At 43.7% G+C, this 18,698-nt stretch overlaps 1 protein-coding gene across 1 annotated transcript in view; it reads right to left on the bottom strand.

Annotated features, from left to right (window-relative positions):
- Window positions 1–18,392, bottom strand: part of C15H1orf21 (chromosome 15 C1orf21 homolog) — a 143,666-nt gene extending 125,274 nt beyond the window's left edge. Inside the window, exon 1 of the mRNA XM_047705816.1 lies at window positions 18,175–18,392. Within this exon, the coding sequence (XP_047561772.1) occupies window positions 18,175–18,268 (94 nt within the window). The 5' untranslated portion in view covers window positions 18,269–18,392. The remainder of the gene's footprint in view (window positions 1–18,174) is intronic.
- Between the last annotated feature and the right edge of the window lie 306 nt (window positions 18,393–18,698).

Below are 18,698 nucleotides of genomic sequence, written 5' to 3'. Positions count from 1 at the left end.
TTTAAATGCAATTCAGCTTGTTGTGCATGTGGTTTCCAAAATGGAAATGAAATTTAATCCAAAGAGAGATCTATACCAGTGTGGCCCTGTCTTACAATTTGAAATTTTCATCAGTTTCAAAGATTGCTATTACAGTGCTCTGGTTTTTCCATTTGCCCTTACTTTCTGACTTCCAGTCTTAATAGCCATGCACACAGCTTTTGAACTATGTTTTAAATGGAAATGTAAATATCGTTTACATAATAACGTAAGCACGGACTATTATTTCTAAGGAAGTGAACTGCGCACATCACAGCCTCCCTCTCCACCCATTCCTTTCCCCAGCAACGGCCTTTCTGGCTAAGAAACTTTATGGCACCTTTTAAACACCATCAAAGACCATTTTCAAATGTACTATTAATTATGTTAGTGGGATATTATTTATGTATATATTTAATATTATGGCCGCGAGACTTTCATCTCTTTATTTTTTTTTAAGATTTTTAAAATTTATTTGTCAGAGAGAGAGCAAAAGCAGGGGGAGCAGCAGGCCCAGGGAGAAGCAGGCTCCCTGCTGAGCAGGGCACCTGGTACAGGACTTGATCCCAGGACTCTGTGATCATGACCCGAGCCCAAAGCAGTTGCTTAACCAACTAAGCCCAGGAGTCCCAAGATTTTATCTCTTTGTTTTCCTTTAGAATTTGGCTTTGGTGAGTTTTGACTTTCTCTTACCCTTTTAAAATCCAGCAGAAGCCAACAGAGTCCTATGTAAGTTAATAAACAAAACCATCCTCTGAAAGTGACCAGCTTACAGTAGAATAGTCTTTGTCAAAGTCAGCAACCTGAGAAATTAAATGTTCTGTTTGCCTAAATTTTATTTCAGACTATCATCTATCAAATATTTCATTATTCCTCTCAAATAACAGAACCCATGGATGTCACCCACTACTTCCAACAACACTTGAAAACGGAAAGTCAGCAGCATGAATGTCACACTGACTAGCAGCCCCACAACATCAACACAAGCCAGCATCTCTGGATGAAAGATCAACAGAAAACCAGCCTGCCAGGATGAAGCAGGACAGTACCCCACACTTCCACCTTCTCACCTTCTAGCTCGCAGGAAGGCCTTGAAGCTACAGAAGATAGTCGTCATTCTTGTTTCTAATTTTTCAGAAGAAAAAAAAAAAATGATATCACAAAGTAATCAACACCTTGGCCAACTTGGGACCATAAAGCTGGTAGCTGTGAACACTACCAGCCCCACTGTTTTGCTTTAAAAAAAAAAAAAAAAAGGCATAAAAAAAAATCATGTATAATCTTTTCAATGACCCCACGGCTTAAGAGAAACCAAGAGCACAGAGTTGCATGACCATAGTCTGGGGAGCTGGAAGAATGGAACCTTTGGGGGCGCCTGGGTGGCTCAGTGGGTTAAGCCGCTGCCTTCGGCTCAGGTCATGATCTCGGGGTCCTGGGATCGAGCCCCGCATCGGGCTCTCTGCTCAGCAGGGAGCCTGCTTCCTCCTCTCTCTCTGCCTGCCTCTCTGCCTGCTTGTGATCTCTCTCTGTCAGATAAATAAAATCTTAAAAAAAAAAAAAAAAGTAAAAAAAAAAAAAAAGATAATTTAAGAATGGAACCTTTGAACATTAGCTCAGCATGCCTACAGGATCACCTAAGTTCAACACACTCACTCCCAAGACAGAGAAAGAACCTCACAGGTCACCTTGTGGCCATTACTCTGCAGCAGAATCCACACGCACCCGAGGTCCCCTGCCACTAAGTCGGCAGCCCCTCTCAGCACTGGGCTTTACTAATCTGCAGCCACTTGTTTTGTTTCTTTGTTTTAATGAAGGCTTACGCAGTGTGACGCCCACTATGCTCTCTAGGAGAAGCTGAGACTGTGAAGAATTACAGTAGAAAACCTGACAGGAACTGAGAACACACATCGGGTCAGGATGGCTCCACTTCAAGCTGGTCATCGGTCAACTCTCACCACATCCTGCTCATTTCTCTTCTGTTTTTTAAACTAGCAGTCTGTCTGTCTGTCTATCTATCTATCAGAAAGTGAAAGAGAAACCGCCAGCAGGGAAGAAGGGCAGAGGGAACGGGAGGGGCGGGGGGGGGGATCTTTTTTTTTTTTTTAAAGATTTTATTTATTTATTTGACAGACAGAGATCACAAGTAGGCAGAGAGGCAGGCTGGTGGGGGAGGGGAAGCAGGCCCCCCGCTGAGCAGAGAGCCCGATGTGGGGCTCAATCCCAGGACCCTGGGATCATGAGCTGAGTCAAAGGCAGAGGCTTAATCCACTGAGCCACGAAGGCACCCGGAAAGAGAGAATCTTAAGCAGACTCCATGCTGAGTGTGGAGCCTGATGCAGGGCTCAACCTCACAACCCTAAGATCATGACCTGAGCGGAAGTTAAGAGTCACGTGCTGAACTGACTGAGTCACCCAGACACCCTCATTTCTTCTCTTTACACTTTGAAAGGAAGTGTAAGACAACTGATAGGTTCTCACTGTGACCTACTGGATAAGGTATTATGAGGACTGAATAAATTAATAAATAACAAAATACTTGATATAATGCCTGCACATAAAAAGTATTCAATAAATATATAAACTTCTTTAAGAAAGTTTTCTAGATTATTTCCTTCCATAAACAGCACAATAGTCTTTATAAAAGTAAGGTTCATCATAGTGTGTTTTGGGAAAAAAAAAAGCAAAAAAACCCAAAACCAACCCATTTACTTAAATGTTTTAAAAAACTTCCTTTAGTGGGGCACCTTGTGGCTCAGTTGGTCAGGTGTCAGCCTTCTGCTCGGGTCATGGTCTTGGGGTCCTAGGACCCAGCCCCTCTTTGGGACTCCCTGCTCAGCAGGGCGTCTGCTTCTCCCTCTCTCTCCCCTGGTTATGTTCTCTCTCTCTTTTTCTCTCAAATAAAAAAACAAAACAAAACAAACAAACAAACAAACAAACAAAAAAACTTCCTTTAGAAAGAGATGAGGAATATTTGGAAACTATAACAGAAGCACAAAGGCTCACTGGTAATCAGCCCCACCCAGAGATGACCATTATTCACCTTTCCTGGCAAACTGAGAGGCTTTCTTTACAGTCCATGCACATATATATTGAATATATATTGCCATTTGATAGACAGAGTCATTCTATGAGTTTCATACCCAGCTTTTTCCATTTAACATCAGAGTACTTAATACAATGAACACATAAAAATACCCAAACAAGGAAATGAAGCATTTACTATAGTAAACTCTCTTATCTTTATATCCCCCAAATCCAGAGTTTGGGATTAATTATTTGACACAATTAGGTTTTTACCGGGTTCACTGCCTCTCAAATAGAGGTGTCCTTGAACTTCCTTGGGCTCAGATGTAGGTTCTCCAGACCCTAGTCTACAGAAGCCAGCTCAGGAACAGGATACAACATGAGGGGTATCTTCCCGCCAGTATTCAGTGGTTGTTCGCCAATGAGATCAAAAAGAAATTCAGTGTGAAATAAGGCCCATAACATCTGTTGCCTTCATCAGAGCCCTGCAGTTCGCTGTCATGGGATGATCCTCAGTGGTCAAGTCCATATCGAGAGCTGTGGGCCAGAGGGCTGCCGCTGGCACACACGAAGCAGGCCAGGGTGGAGAGGCTGCCCATCCAACAGGGCTCAATAAATTGGTGCTTGATGAATGAGAAAGGACAAGGTAGGTGATGCCAGGCTTTGTTCTTCCATTAGATGCAAGTCCCTAGAACAGAGGAACTATATCTTGTATGTTTTTTAAAAAAATCCCTTACTACGCCCAACAGAGTGCCTTCCCTTCTTCCTCTTTCAAAGCACACACTGGTTCACTGAAGTTCTGAAGTCAGACGTAGCTGAGTTCCTGACCAGACTCTAAGTTAACATACAACCTGTGTACACTTGGGCAAGTTACGTAACTTCTCACAGTCTCCACTCCCTCACCTACCACTAGGCGTGACAGCACCCCTCCCCCCGTCACTGTTATTGTTATTAATATCCATCTATTACTACCAAACGACTTACATGCTGGGCACTCGGTTATGTTAGGCAAGAGTGGTGTGTGATTACGTTAAAAGCGTTATCTTCAAGGAACTAACAGTCAATGATCATAAAAGACTGATGATTTACTGAACGATGGCTAGATTTTTCTCTAAGAAGGAAACGTCTTTATTTTCCCATAACATTTTCCTCTTCTCTCTACCCCCTAAAGCAGCCTGTATTTATTTTTTCCGTTTTCCACAGTATTTGGGGATCTGTTATGCCAATAGACACTCAATATAGCACTTTTTTTTTTAATTTTTTTATTTTTTCAGCATAACAGTATTCATTATTTTTGCACCACACCCAGTGCTCCATGCAATCTGTGCCCTCCACAATACCCACCACCTGGTGCCCCCAACCTCCCACCCCCCACCCCTTCAAAATTCCCAGATCGTTTTTCAGAGTCCATAGTCTCTCATGGTTCACCTCCCCTTCCAATTTCCCTCAACTCCCCTCTCCATCTCCCCTTGTCCTCCATGCTATTTGTTATGCTCCACAAATAAGTGAAACCATCAATATAGCACTTTTGTTACACGTTTTCAAGTCCAATCTCTGTTTGTTGCTGAATTACTTCCTGTGCATAAATGGCATCTTTCTAAAATAGGGTAAAGGCTTTGTGGGCAAGTCACCTAATTCTGTTTCTGTCGTATCTACCACCCGCCAGCTCGCAGGTCCTGTTCATAAACATGGATTCAGCTGGAACCATTCTAACTCTGTGACTGGCCAGTCAATGACTGCTGACTGAGGATTACTGCTTTAAGGAAATCCTAAGAGGTTGAAGCAATTTCCCTCACTGTTTGGAACGCTGTTATCAGAAACACAATTAAACTGTGACACCAATTTATGATCACAAACTACTCACCGAGAAATATTTAACAGCTGAACTCTTGGGAACAATGGGTGGGTGAGTGAATGGTAGACCTCACCTTGCTCAGCCCCAGGGGGATGGACATGCCATTGTTACCTCCCATTGTGTCCCAATCCTCCCCTCTAAAGATTGCCAAAGACCGGGGGCTTATCGGCAGGGACAAGTTCCTGCATGCTTCTAAGTGAGTAACTATTGCCAGGTTTTTGTCTTTATCTCACCCCACGTGAAGAATTTACTTGTGACGTATGACGCACATAGAATCTACTTTGAAGACACCACCATGTGCACTAGTAAGGAACAGAGTCATGTTCTGATTCCCACATGGGACAAACACCACAACCATCAAATTCTGTCTCAGACAACGGTTTGGTGGTGTTTTAATGGTAATACAGTTTCACACGTAGACGAGGCTATATTCTGGGATCAGTGTTTTGGGGACTATGATTCTTAAAACTGAAGTGAGGCTTACCACTTCGAGAGCTTAAGGAATCAGCATCAAATCTTCTAGACTGTATCTGTCTAGTGTTGTCTAAATTCTCAGCCCACTGTCTGATCTCTGACATAATTTTGATTCCTGTACTGCCTGCAGGAGCTTTTCAGTATTTGGGGGGAAAATTACAGTGTAAAATTTCCAAATATTTAAGACACTTGTTCTGATGTGGGATTCTCTAGTTATTTCCCCACTGGATTGGTAAAGCTTCCCAGTCTCCCTTTGACATACCTGACACACAATGCACCCCTGAACCTTTTCAGTCTCTCAGCCTCTCACTCCTGCCCTACCTCTGTTCTTTGGTCTGCTACTTGTCTTTTAAGACTCAGCTAAGGGGCGCCTGGGTGGCTCAGTCGGCGAAGCATCTGCCTTTGGCTCAGGTCATGATCCCAGGGCCATGCGATCGAGCCCCAAGTCGGGCTCCTTGCTCAGCAGAGAGCCTGCTGCTCCCCCTGCTTATGCTCTCTCTCTCTGTCAAATAAATAAATGAAATCTTAAAAAAAATAAAAAACCACTCAGCCGAGATCTTAATCATCGTCTTTAAGAGTCTTCCTCTACTCCTGGGATAGGAGACCCTTCTGCATGATCGTCATCGGATATGAACATTCTCTTGAGATGTCCATCTGTGACATCATGATCCGTTCCTAAAAAGCGGGGACCAGGCTTCCTTTATCTGTACAGTCTCAGTACCTAGCCCAATGCCTACGCCACGTGAGGTGGTCGATACGTGCTTAGTGGACGGAAGGACCTGCTGGCTAGCAAGCGCCATTGGTCCGAGTCCATCTGTTCACCTGGGCAAACAGGTCTATTCCTCGAATCCCTGTGGCCCCAGGGCTATTTCCAGGGAGAGAACTTTCTCCTACGGGATCGATTTCACATTGCCCTGAAAGCACCGCTGCCCGGCTTCGGAAAACAGAAACACAAAATTTTATTTATCAAAGTAAACCGTTGTATCAAATGACAAATGTTGACCATCAAAGATTTAAGAAATTAAGAATCACCTGAGACTTAACAAGAGATTTGCCATGGTTAATGTTTTCCCAAACATCTTTTTAAATACACAACGTTTTACATATATTTTAAACAAATGAAGTTTACGAACAAGATATGCTATGTAAAACCCTTTACTATTTTCATTTATTAACACATCATAGACTTTTTTTGAATCTCAGTAAATATAGAGTAGGGTGGCTCAGTTGGTTAATCATCTGATTCTTGATCTCAGCTCGGGTCTTGATCTCAGGATCGTGAGTTCAAGCCCTGTGTCGGGCTCCACACTGGGTGTGGAGCCTACTTAAAAACAAACAAACACTATGGTGAGTGCTGTGAAGTGTGTAAACCTGGCGATTCACAGACCTGTACCCGCTGGGGCTAATAAAAAAATAAAAAATTAAAAACAAACAAATAAAGAGTACCTTAATCTTTAATGACTATATCTGATGTATGTTTCACCAGTGAGAAAGACCCTGGAGTATACAGGTTTGCATGCTCGTCCAACTATCTCCTTATGATAAATTCCTAGAAGTGGGATGGCTGGGGTGAAGGGCAGCTCATTTACATTCTATATGTATATATATCTAACTATTTGGTGCCCCCGCCAGATTTGCAGTTATAGTGTGAGATAGATGCCCATCCCTGCTAATTTCAGTGGTGAAAAAGGTTTTGTTCTGCTTTCTTTGGCGTCATTTATTTGACTGCTAAAAAGCTGAGTTATCTTTCTGCCATGTTTATTGGCCTTTGTAATTTTTCTTTTCAATTGCCTGGTCACAACCTTTTCAGTTGGAGCATTAGTTCTTTCCTTACAGATTTAAGAATCTTTTTACACTAGTCTTACTAACCTTATCTATGTTAGAAATATTATTCTCACTCTGTTTGACATTTGTCTTTTAATGTAGTTAATGGTAGTTTTTGGTCATGCAGAGAATTTTACATGGTAAAATTCATCAACTTTTCTTTATGGCACTGGATTTTGCAGCATTGTAGAAACCCTAAGATTATAAAAATACTCACCCATATAATTTTTCACCCACATTTTTTTCACCCATATTTTTTATAGTACTTTAATGGTTCCATATTCCATCTTGATTCATCTGGAAAACTCTAATATGGAGTGAGGAGTTAAGGAATTCAAATTTTAATGGTAGACTTACAAAGTATTTTTTTTTTAAGATTTTATTTATTTACTGGAGAGAGAGAGAATACGTGAGACAGCATGAGAGGGGAGAGGGTCAGAGAGAGGAAAATGCTACTGCGCACACACACACACGTACACACACATGCAGAGATTTATGTGTGATAAATGAAAATGTATCTGTGAACTTCTAGGATGGAACTATTTTTTTAAACCACACTTTTGCAGGAATGAGGCATAACATCATACTCACCACTCAAGTCATATACTTAAGCCTTCTGATTATTTTTTTATTTTTTTTTAAAAGATTTTATTTATTTATTTGACAGACAGAGATCACAAGTAGACAGAGAGGCAGGCAGAGAGAGAGAGGGAAGCAGGCTCCCTGCTGAGCAGAGAGCCCGATGTGGGACTCGATCCCAGGACCCTGAGATCATGACCTGAGCCGAAGGCAGCAGCTTAACCCACTGAGCCACCCAGGCGCCCTATTTTTTGATTTTTGAAGACTTTATTTATTTGACAGAGAGAGAGCATGCACAAGCAAGGGGAGTAGTAGGTAGAAGGAGAGGGAGAAGCAGGCTCTCTGCTGAGCAGGGAGCCTGACGTGGGACTCAATCCCAGGTCCCTGTGTTCACGACCTGAGCCAAAGACAGACACTGAAGTGACTGAGCGACCCAGGCATGCCTTCAGTCTTCTGATTTAAAGACACCCACATGGTCACACACACTCATATCTTATACAGAACAGAAGTTGTCAAAACAGAAAAAAAAATATAGGAAAGCAATGTATTTTAAATTATAGGAATTTAAATCACAGGAACACAAATATTTTAAAATACAAAATAAAGAGATAAGTATTATGTGGATAACTGACAAACTTTTCAGGCTTGGAGAATTACACATCTGGAATAGACATGTTGCTTCCCCAAACCCCCGGCATAATCAAGGGAAACTAAGCCTGCTAATTCGATATTAGCAAACGGCACCCACACAGTGCGTATCATGCAGCAAATCCTATTCTATACACTCATACGTTAAATCTCCCAACGGTCCTCTGAAGGCAGGTAAATACTAGTTCTCCCCATATTAGACAGATGGGGAAACCAAGGCAAAGAGAGTAATTCGCCAAGGTACATGTTGGTGAGTAGCGATTCAAAACCAATCTGGCAACTCTCAAGCCTGTGCATTCACCATGACCATGAATTTCAGGTCTCCTGAAAATAGCCCTACATATAACAATAGAGCCTTCAGATATCCTCGGTTAAAAGCTGGAGCTGAGCTCAAGCAGCTGGTTCGAGATTACTTCTCAAAGACTCCTGAGTGGAGGCTGGTTTAAATTTAATAGCAAAGACAGGTATGTTCTACCTGAGAGGGGGAGCTCCCTTAGTGGAAGTCTGCAACCTCAGTTCCAGACAGTCCTGCTTGTTCAGGTAAGTGAAGTGGTGTGGCTCTTCGCTTCATTTTCCTGAAATGGGGAATAACAGGGGCACCTGGGTGGCTCAGTGGGTTAAAGCCTCTGTCTTCGGCTCAGGTCATGATCCCAGGGTCCTGGGATCGAACCCCACATCGGGCTCTCTGCTTAGCAGGGAGCCTGCTTCCCCCTCTCTCTCTGCCTGCCTCTCTGCCTACTTGTAATCTCTGTCAAATAAATAAATAAAATCTTTTTTAAAAATGGGGATAACAAGAAACAGTTGAATAGGAGTCTAAGTTGTTTTTATATCATAATTCAGGGGCAAAAGAAACAGTCACATTTCCGGCTCTGGGTGCAGAAGGGAGGTGCTGAGCTGGTCTCTGCAGGGGAGAGCCAGGTCCAAAATTCGGGCTAAGTGTAGGACAGGTGCAGCCAGGTGAGCGCTGCTGGTGGGGGGGAAGGGGGAGCTGAGCAGGTAGGTTACCAGGCAGGTGCTTACTGCAAAACCCATCCTTTCTGCCACATCAACCAGGATTCCAGGAAGCAGTCATTGTTTTTGAATTTCTGAATTCTGTGATGTCACTCAGGAGAAAATAACTCGGAGGAGAAATGCTGTGGGTAAAGAAACCCTCCCACCTTCTCTCGTGTTGCTGACTCACTTTTTGAGAACTTCCCCCAGCAGAGAACAAGCTTTGCCTGCAGCTCCAGTCCTCTGTGCCTTTCACTGGATAGTACCAGAAAGGTCTCCACTGCCTTCTCCGGGGCCAAGTTCTTTCTTATTTTCTGCCTGAAAAAGGGTTCCAGGCAGCTATAGAGAAGACCAGGCCCCTGGAGGGGCAAGAGAGCAACCGGAAGAAACCCTCTAGACTTAAAACCGGAGGGACACCACCAAGGGCCCTGCCTGGATGTCCTTGCCAACAGAGTCTGTGAACTCAGAGGCTCCCTCATCCTGCAGTCAGGTTGCCTCGAACCCATCAGTGACAAATAGTCCCACTTTTCCACTCATCTCTCCATGTAACATTAAACAAACAGGTTCAGGATACCAATGGCAAGGGAAGGAAAAAATAGTACTTGCATTTTTTTTTAAAGATTTATTTATTTATTTGAGAGGGAGAGAGAGAATCTTCAGGAGACTCCCCACTGAGCAGAGTCTGATGCGGGGCTCAATCTCACGACCTTGAGATCATGAGCTGAGCTGAAATCAAGAGTCAGATGCTTTAACCAGGCTGGGCCACCCAGGTGCCCAGAATTTTCTTTTTTTTTAAATATGGAAAGTATTATGCTCAGCAAAGTAAGTCAATCAGAAAAAGACAATGATATGATTTCACTCATGTGGAATTTAAGAACAAAGACAGGAGCATAAGAGAAGGGGGAGGAAAGAAAAGAAAATCAGAGAGGGAGACAAACCCTAAGATACTCTTAACTACATGCAACAAACTGAGGGCCTCTGGCGGGGAAGGAGTGGGGGCGGGTAACTGGGTGATGGGCCTCGGGGAGGACACATGATGTGATGAGCACTGGGTGTTACATACACCTGATGAATCACTGAACACTACCTCTGAAGCTAATAATACACTGTATGTTAACTAACTGAATTTACATTTTTAAAAAAGTATACGATTTTCTTGACTTTCTGTTAACAGGAAACTCTTCCAAAGAGAAATTCAGACTGACTCTACTCATCATGGGCCACTCTAGCACAGTATATTTTGAGACGAGTAAGTGGCAAGAGTGAAGAGGTGGGCAAACCTACTCACACCCATCATTAATGCTTGGGTGCTAATTATGCGCAGGCTGCGTTCTCAGTGCTCTCCATTGTTAATTCATCTGATCTTCCGCAGGACTCCGAAGGCTGGATTCTGTCACTATCTCTGTATCATACATGAAAAAGCCCGGGCACTGATGAAGTGGGGAAGCTGGAAGATATATTATTTTTTTATTTTTTTTTAAAAGATTTTATTTATTTATTTGACAGACAGAGATCACAAGTAGACAGAGAGGCAGGCAGAGAGAGAGAGGGAAGCAGGCTCCCTGCTGAGCAGAGAGCCCAATGTGGGACTCGATCCCAGGACCCTGAGATCATGACCTGAGCCGAAGGCAGCAGCTTAACCCACTGAGCCACCCAGGCGCCCTATTTTTTGATTTTTGAAGACTTTATTTATTTGACAGAGAGAGAGCATGCACAAGCAAGGGGAGTAGTAGGTAGAAGGAGAGGGAGAAGCAGGCTCTCTGCTGAGCAGGGTCCTGGGATCGAGCCCCGCATCGGGCTCTCTGCTCAGCGGGGAACCTGCTTCCCCCTCTCTCTCTGCCTGCCTCTCTGCCTACTTAGGATCTCTCTCTCTCTGTGTCAAATAAATAAAATCTTAAAAAAAAAAAAAAAGACACTGTGGAATCTTCAAAGACTAAACCCAGGGCCGGTTCCTCACTCATCTGGACTTAATTTTTTTTTCCCCAGCTTTCACGACCATGACCTGGCTCTATCACAAACCCATCAAACAGTTCTCCTGCCCCTAAGGTTCTTTACCAACTCAATGAAAGCAACAACAACCACCAAACAAACAAAAGGTGGGTGAGCAGTGAGAGAGAAAGATTTCCTCTCTGATCCTTGGAAAAGAACAATTTCAGAAGTCAACACAAGCTTCCCTGGGCCAGCAGAAGAAGTTACACGAGGGGCAGCTGAAGACTCCCACTGATGAGAGCAGAGAGATGAGCACGTGACCCTGTGTTCTTCCTCTTCTGCTAAGCTGCTTCCCCATCTCTGCCTTTCCCATGGTCCTGTGGACCCCAACACCCTGCTCCCCCACCTGTCTCAGCCTAACTAACTCCTTTTCCCTCGAATTCCAGAATAAGTAAACTCCAAAGCTGAAACTGGAAAGAAAAGGGAGCCCAAAACACCCAACACTTCCTTTCGGGGACTTAAACCAGCACCATCCAGTAGAAAAATAATGCGAGTTACAGATGTACTTTCAATATTTCTAGAAGCCACATTCAATGAGCAAAAAGAAACTGATGAAATTAATTTGAACCATGTATTTTACTTAACCCAATACGTCCAAAATATTATTCACTTCGATATGTAATTAATAAAAAAATCATTAATGAGCCATTTTATACTCTCTTTTATACAAAGTCCTTAAAGTCCTGGGTGTATTTCATGCCCATAGCATATCTCAGTAAGAATACGCATATTTCACATGCTTCATATCAGAGGTGGCCAGAGGATACTGGACTGGATGGCACAGAAGTAACATTATCCTGCTACTGTCTCACAAACACAAACGCAGATTAATTTTAATTAATCTTCACTTCATGCAATCAGAAATGACTGCAGAAAGAAACGGGGAATTATTACTTCGCCTTCAACTGCGTTGACTTTCTGAATGAATGTGATCCATTCTCTTACGTAATCTTCCCATAACCTGTGAAGTTGGTCCCTACAATACTTTAGATGGGTAACAGATTGGATAACACCATCTCTCTCTCACACGCAGACACACACATACACGCAGACAGTCCTGGTATATGCTCCCAATTTACACAGCTAAGCATCAGAATTGCACTGAAGCTACACAGTAATACAGAACCCAGGGGAGACAAAGTAGCCATTCTTGCTTTACTGCTTGCCTTTTATATTTGGTCTTACACTGCTATTTCAGAAGAATTTACTGTAATAATCTAAGCCCCTCCACTTACGGGAACATTTATAAACCTCAAACTCTCTTGGCCCTCTCCAGCCAAACTCGGCCACCTAATCATATGGGGAAGCTGGCCCAGCCAGGGCCCACCCCAATCCCCAAACAATCTCTCTGTCTCCAGCTTCCACAGTTCTGGGAACCCTGGTTTCCCTCAAGACCTACAGTCCCTGCCTTCAGGAGCCTAACTGGCTCATAAGAGAGATGACACATATACACAAATAATGAGATGAGATGTATCAAGAAATAAACCAAATACCTAAGTATGTAAAAAGGTATTCTGGGATGGCAGGAAAACGATACTTTCTGAAGGTATGAGAAAAGCTTCATGCAAGTTTGGGTGAAGTTGGGAAGAACAGCAGGATTTAAAAAGATGAAGGCAGGAGAAAGGGCCCATGCTCAGCTGAGGTCATGGCGTACCAGAAGGCCTAGGAGACAGGTATGTCCAAGGTCACAGGGCAAGCTGTCCAGTCTGGCTGAGGAACAGGGAACATGAAGGACAGAGCGTGAAACAAGGGTGCCAAGGTGGCTATGAGCTCTTACAAGGCATGTTCACTAAGGATTTAAGATTTTACTGGCTAAGAACCAGGTGCCACAGAAAGTTCTGGAGCAGGAGAATGAACACAGGCAGAGGAGCACTTAGAAAAACCTGACAGATTCCAACAATGGCGCAAAAAATTGAGAATTAAAAATGAACGACAACGAAAATCCCAGAAGAAAACAAACAACCAAGGGGGCTCATGGCGCTCAGTTTGGAGATACCGCGCTATTCCGGGAGACAGGCTGTAGCAACGGCAAGAGAAGAGCTTCTGGGGAGAGCGGCCAGAGTCACTGAAGCTGGAAAAGGCAAATTTAAGCCTACATTCCTGGAAGAATGGTGGTGACCTTCAGGCAAACAGTAAAGTCAATATAAGTAAAGAGCTTTCTCCTCTTGGGGTGGGCAGCAGGAGAGATAATGAACTCAGGTTTGAGGTGTTAATTTCACCAGTAAGACTTGAACCTGTTCCGTGCACCTACTTTAATAGTCTAAGAAAATGGCTGTTAAAAGAATCCAGTAAGCCCTTGGATTCCCTTTAGAACTTGCTTAACTAGTTCATGATAACTTGAACCTGTTGGTCACCACTCTGTGGCAAGCTGGTTTTGGCAATCTGCTCAGCTGTCCTCCAACTGACCTTGGCACATCGGCCCTGACCTCTGGGAAGGAAAATTCCAATCTGGAGACGGGGCCTTCTGGTCTGGATTGTACTTCTCAACAGGCCTCATGGATGTGAGGCACAACCGTAGATCTGAAACTTTTTATTTAAAGGGAAGGAAAGTCTACAGGTAAACGTGAGTGATAAAGTTCCTTGTTAGTGACCTCCTGAATTCTATGAAATCTAAAAGTCAAGATGCTCTTTGGTCAGTTGATCCTCTTTTGTGGAATAGTCTAGTCATATTCTGTAACACACATTTGGAGTGGTCGGTCTTCTAGGTAACCAAAACATCACAGAGACCAAACTGCTTCATAAAAATGGAAATTACCATTTGTAAAAACACACTGTTTATCAATGCTCCTCAGCATGTCCTTAGAAGCTATGAAATTAAATTCACACCTTTAGGAAAAGGATCGAATGTGTGTGTGTACACACACTCAGAGACACATACTTCAGAGCCATCTCCAAATATGCCATCCTTCACAGACTTTGTCAACTCTTCAACAACAAGCAGTAAAAACATTTTTTAAACATTTAAAAAACAACTTCTAAAAAGTGAAATGAGGCAACTTTATTCAGTAAAAAAACAGAGCAGTGATTCAAAAAGCAGACTCTAACTGTCCAGGTTGGAACATAATCCAGTCAGGGGGTTCTCACTGCCTCTCTCAGTGGCTGAGGTAACTAGTATCCAAAGATGGCCGCCAACAATTCCTTAGACTCAATAGATGGAGACCTCTAGATCTCTTGACACTGGGATGGTCTTGAAACTTGCTTTAGTCAATAGAATGATGCAAAAGCGATGTTCTTGGACTTACAAATCTAGGTATTCATCGGCCTAACAGCCTCTACTTCCTCTACCAGCCACCTCATGAAAAGTTTGACTTTCTAGCTGGAGAGACTTGAAGCCATCTTAGTTAGGTGAGCCCCACTGAGTGCCCAGCTAAGTGTCGCCACCTGGTTGAGCCAAGGCAAAAACAGCAGAGGAACCCCAGGCACCCACAGAATTGTGATAAATGATAAACCAGTGCTTGTTTCAAGCTACTAAGAGTGGAGTTCTTTGTCATGAGGTAACATGTTACAAAACAATGGGTGACAAAGATATCAGGTGAGTAAAAGTGAGCCAGATCTGCTAGTCACCTGGGACCATCTGTGATCATACTGGGATTCTGTACACTTGCTCTGCTTGCAAACTAAAATTTAAGTGGAAAAACACAGATAGGAACTTATCGTGTCATATACATACTCTAGCATTTAGTAACACTAGGATAAAGGCACTGATGTTCAGTCTGCCCTCTTGACAATTTTAACCCCAGAGCCCTGTGGGACTATCAAAACCATCTCCTTTGCCCAGTTCAAGAAGCTCTCTCCCTCCTTGTTCTGCTGTCTCTAACACCATGCCACAAACCCACCAATGTTTATGTCAGAAAGAATAACAAGATGATGGATGCTGAAGTGAATAAAACGTCCGTGTAAGTACTGGGAGGCTGAAAAAATGCTCAGACTGCATGAACTGAACGGAGCCACACAGACAGCAATGACTAGGGAGGCCGGGGGTGCAGTGAATTGTCAGCCTCGATTCTCGACCCTTCCCTGCATCCACACCCTCGTCACAAATGCACCGCATTCAGATGGGTTTCTCTGACTCTTGTCTTTGAGTGCATTTGTGTGACTTGAGTTGACCAGTAAAATGTGGGTATACGTGACACTGGGCCAGCTGTAAGCCCAAGGTTAAGAGGCATCTTGTGTACTGCTTGCACTTTTACCCTTCTGCAAAAGAAGAGCATGCCCCTATTTCCCCTTCCACAGCTCACTGGTCCCAGGAGGAAGATGAGAGAGACATGGAGCAGAGCCACTCCAGCTGACTCACCAACTCGTGATCAAGAAAGACATGCTCATTGTTGAATGCCGCTGAGATCTTAAGGTTGTCTGATACCCAGCGATAGGTGACTAATGGAAAAGTCCTTTATTAGATGCCAACATTTGCCAAATACACATCGTACTTTAGAATAATAGAAAGTCTCCTCGCCTATTAAAACTGAAACCGAATTACCAACTGGACGGTTACGTGTTATCACTGCGAGGCAGAATATAAGGGCAATATACTGACTATGGTTTTTGCTCTTACAGTCTATCTTTCTAAAGACTGTAATTTGGTATTCAAAGTTCTCTATAATTTAACCCTTAGTTTTCTAGCCAATTCTCTCCCACTTAAATTTTATATTCCATTCCAACTGGATTATTTATAATTCTCAAGTAAGTCTCACATCACCTCTAGCCTTTCTTCACCCAGTTCCTTCCTGCACCCTTCATCTAACAAGTTTAGATTCTTCTGGTCCTTTAAGGCCAGGTTTAGAGGTCACCTCTAGAAATCTACTCTGATCCCACCTTTTAAGGCAGTCTCTCCATCCCCTTGACTCTTACCATGATGTATGTCTTTTCCTCTCCTGGTACATGGCTTATTTTGCCTCGTAACATTTCCTCATCCTCTTAGGAAGTCCTAGAAAGGGAGGTTTACATATCATTTACCTCTGCACCCCACCCCCATGGCATTTAGCAAAAGGTCTCGGCCTATCCTGTACAGGCCACTCAATACTCTTTTGCACTGAAGAATGAGTGACCGATGGGAGGCAGCAGGGTGCCAGGCATCGACACTGAGAGAAGCAACATGGACCCTGGAGTCAGAGCGACCTGAGCCTGTGGCTTCGTAGCTGGGCAACTTGGGACCAGTTAGTCTCTCTGTGCTTCAGCTTCCAAATATGTAAAACTAGGATGACACATCTTTCACAGGATTGTTGTAAAAAATCCACCATGAAAATGAGCGTATAAAAAAAAAAAAAAAAGAAAAAAAAAGAAAATGAGCGTATAAATGCTTCGGCATGTTTGACATATGATGGCAGCTCCATTAATGGTAGGTCTTGTTACAAAAATGATAATGACACAGAATATCACGTAGAAGCTAATGTGAACAAATGCTTGATACTAGATTATGTTCTCTTAATAGTTAAGTGTTTGAGGGTGACGGAATAATGCTCATCCAATTAACTGTTTTCCCAGGAACTGGTCTCAGTGATCTGAGTCAAGTTTTAGTTAAATGCTCCCATGCTACTCTTCCCCACTGTTCTGAATTTTCTAGGCAGTCGCCACCAGAAGCAAATTTGTTCCAAGCAACACATACATTTCCTTGAAACGACACAACACAAAGTCCTCCTCCCATATACACTAGCCTACTTTTAGCAGAGCAGCAACCTTCCCACGGTACCCCAATTCTTCACCAGGGACCGGCACAACCATCAGGAGGGACCGAAATGCCATAGAGTGACTTGCCAGTGGCTGAACACAGGAGTACCGTGCATGGGTCCAGTCGTGGGTTATGACAAAGTAATTCAGCCAAACTCCTATGCCTGCCTTCCTAACTCGAATTTTGTACTAACCCACAGCCATGTGGCACCAGAGCAATCACGGATCTTCTAAGGAACAAACGCATCGCCAGACACACTGAGAAGCCTGGAAGTGGCCAGGCCATTGACGTTCAGGAGTGAACGGGGCTTGGTGTGCTCTCCAGGGCGGGCTCAGCAGTTCTCGGACTGAGGGGACCACTGTTATCTCAACCCACTGACTGTGGCCTCAGGGAAGACAGACTTGGTGTCACCAGATTTCCTGAAGAAAATTTTGGGGTTTTACGTGAAACATCCTGAGTTTTATACGCTGCCTTGCTTTTTATTTTGTAATTCTCTGGGAGCCAAAGAAAATATATCTGCCACCCAGACGTGGCCATGGGTTGGCAGGTTGTGACCTTTGCACGAGATATTCTACACTTGATCTTAGCCAAAAGGCCGAGAAGCGATGCACGAGATATTCTAAAGTCACTTTGATTCATCACAGAACAGTTAAAAGACAATTATTAAATTCATTGTATTTGTATTTTTTAATCTGAAAAAAATGCACATGAGAAGTCCCATAAAGAGTAACTAGGAGCCCGAAGAAACACCTCACTCTCTCGTTTACAAATCCTCACTCACTGCACTTTTGGACGACTGTGTTTTCGGTCGTACAGCGCTCCTCTAGCAGGACGCCCTGTGGCTGCTGTCCTATGTACCCATCCAGTTACTTAAAGCTTGACTTCAGCGTTAGTTTCCATATAAAACCTCCACAATGCTCCTCAGAATCCTCTATGTATAAATTACTAACAGAAACCGCCCCACGTAAAAGATCTGCCATGATTTCTAGCCACATCTCATCAGCCCTTTACCAGCACCACCCCCCACCCCCAAACACTACAAGTATTCGCTCTGGAAAAAGTGAGGGCCCAGGTCAGCAGGTGAAGGGTCAAGTTCAACGGCACTCACCGCCAAACACATCTCCGTTCTGGTAGTTCTTCCCTTTCTGGGCTTCCTCTTCATTTTGAACAGTGGCAACATGCTTGGCAGAGGCACAGCCCATAGTCTCATTCGGTCAGCTTCAGCCGGGCTGAACTGCAAATCATCTCTACAGACACGGGGACATTTTTTTTCTTTAAACACAAAGAAAATCCACCTTCCTGCTGAGTCGGTCAGGATGTGCGCACCTGCAAGAGCAGAAAGCTGGATCAGAACGAGGGTAGCAAAAGCCTGTGTCTCAGTGTCCCCTGCTGTGTGATCGGCAATGCATGAGGAGTCCTGCCTGACCCCGGCGCACGGGCAGGGGGTAACTGGTGCTGAGGAGGAAAGGCAACACAGCCCCCTTTCGTCTGAAAGTCACTCAGAAAGCAAGACCAGAAGGCATGGCCCCTGCAGAACACATGGCTGAACTCCTTGAGGAGATAACAGAAACATATGTATTTGTTTATTCAAATAAATATTGGGGCACTACTCCTTATTACACATAAAGTGCA

Source organism: Lutra lutra, chromosome 15 (assembly GCF_902655055.1).
Source record: "Lutra lutra chromosome 15, mLutLut1.2, whole genome shotgun sequence".
NCBI classification, from domain to species: Eukaryota; Metazoa; Chordata; class Mammalia; order Carnivora; family Mustelidae; genus Lutra; species Lutra lutra.
The sequence above is the reverse complement of the archived record's forward strand: the minus strand, read 5'-3'. Positions and strand labels throughout refer to the sequence as shown.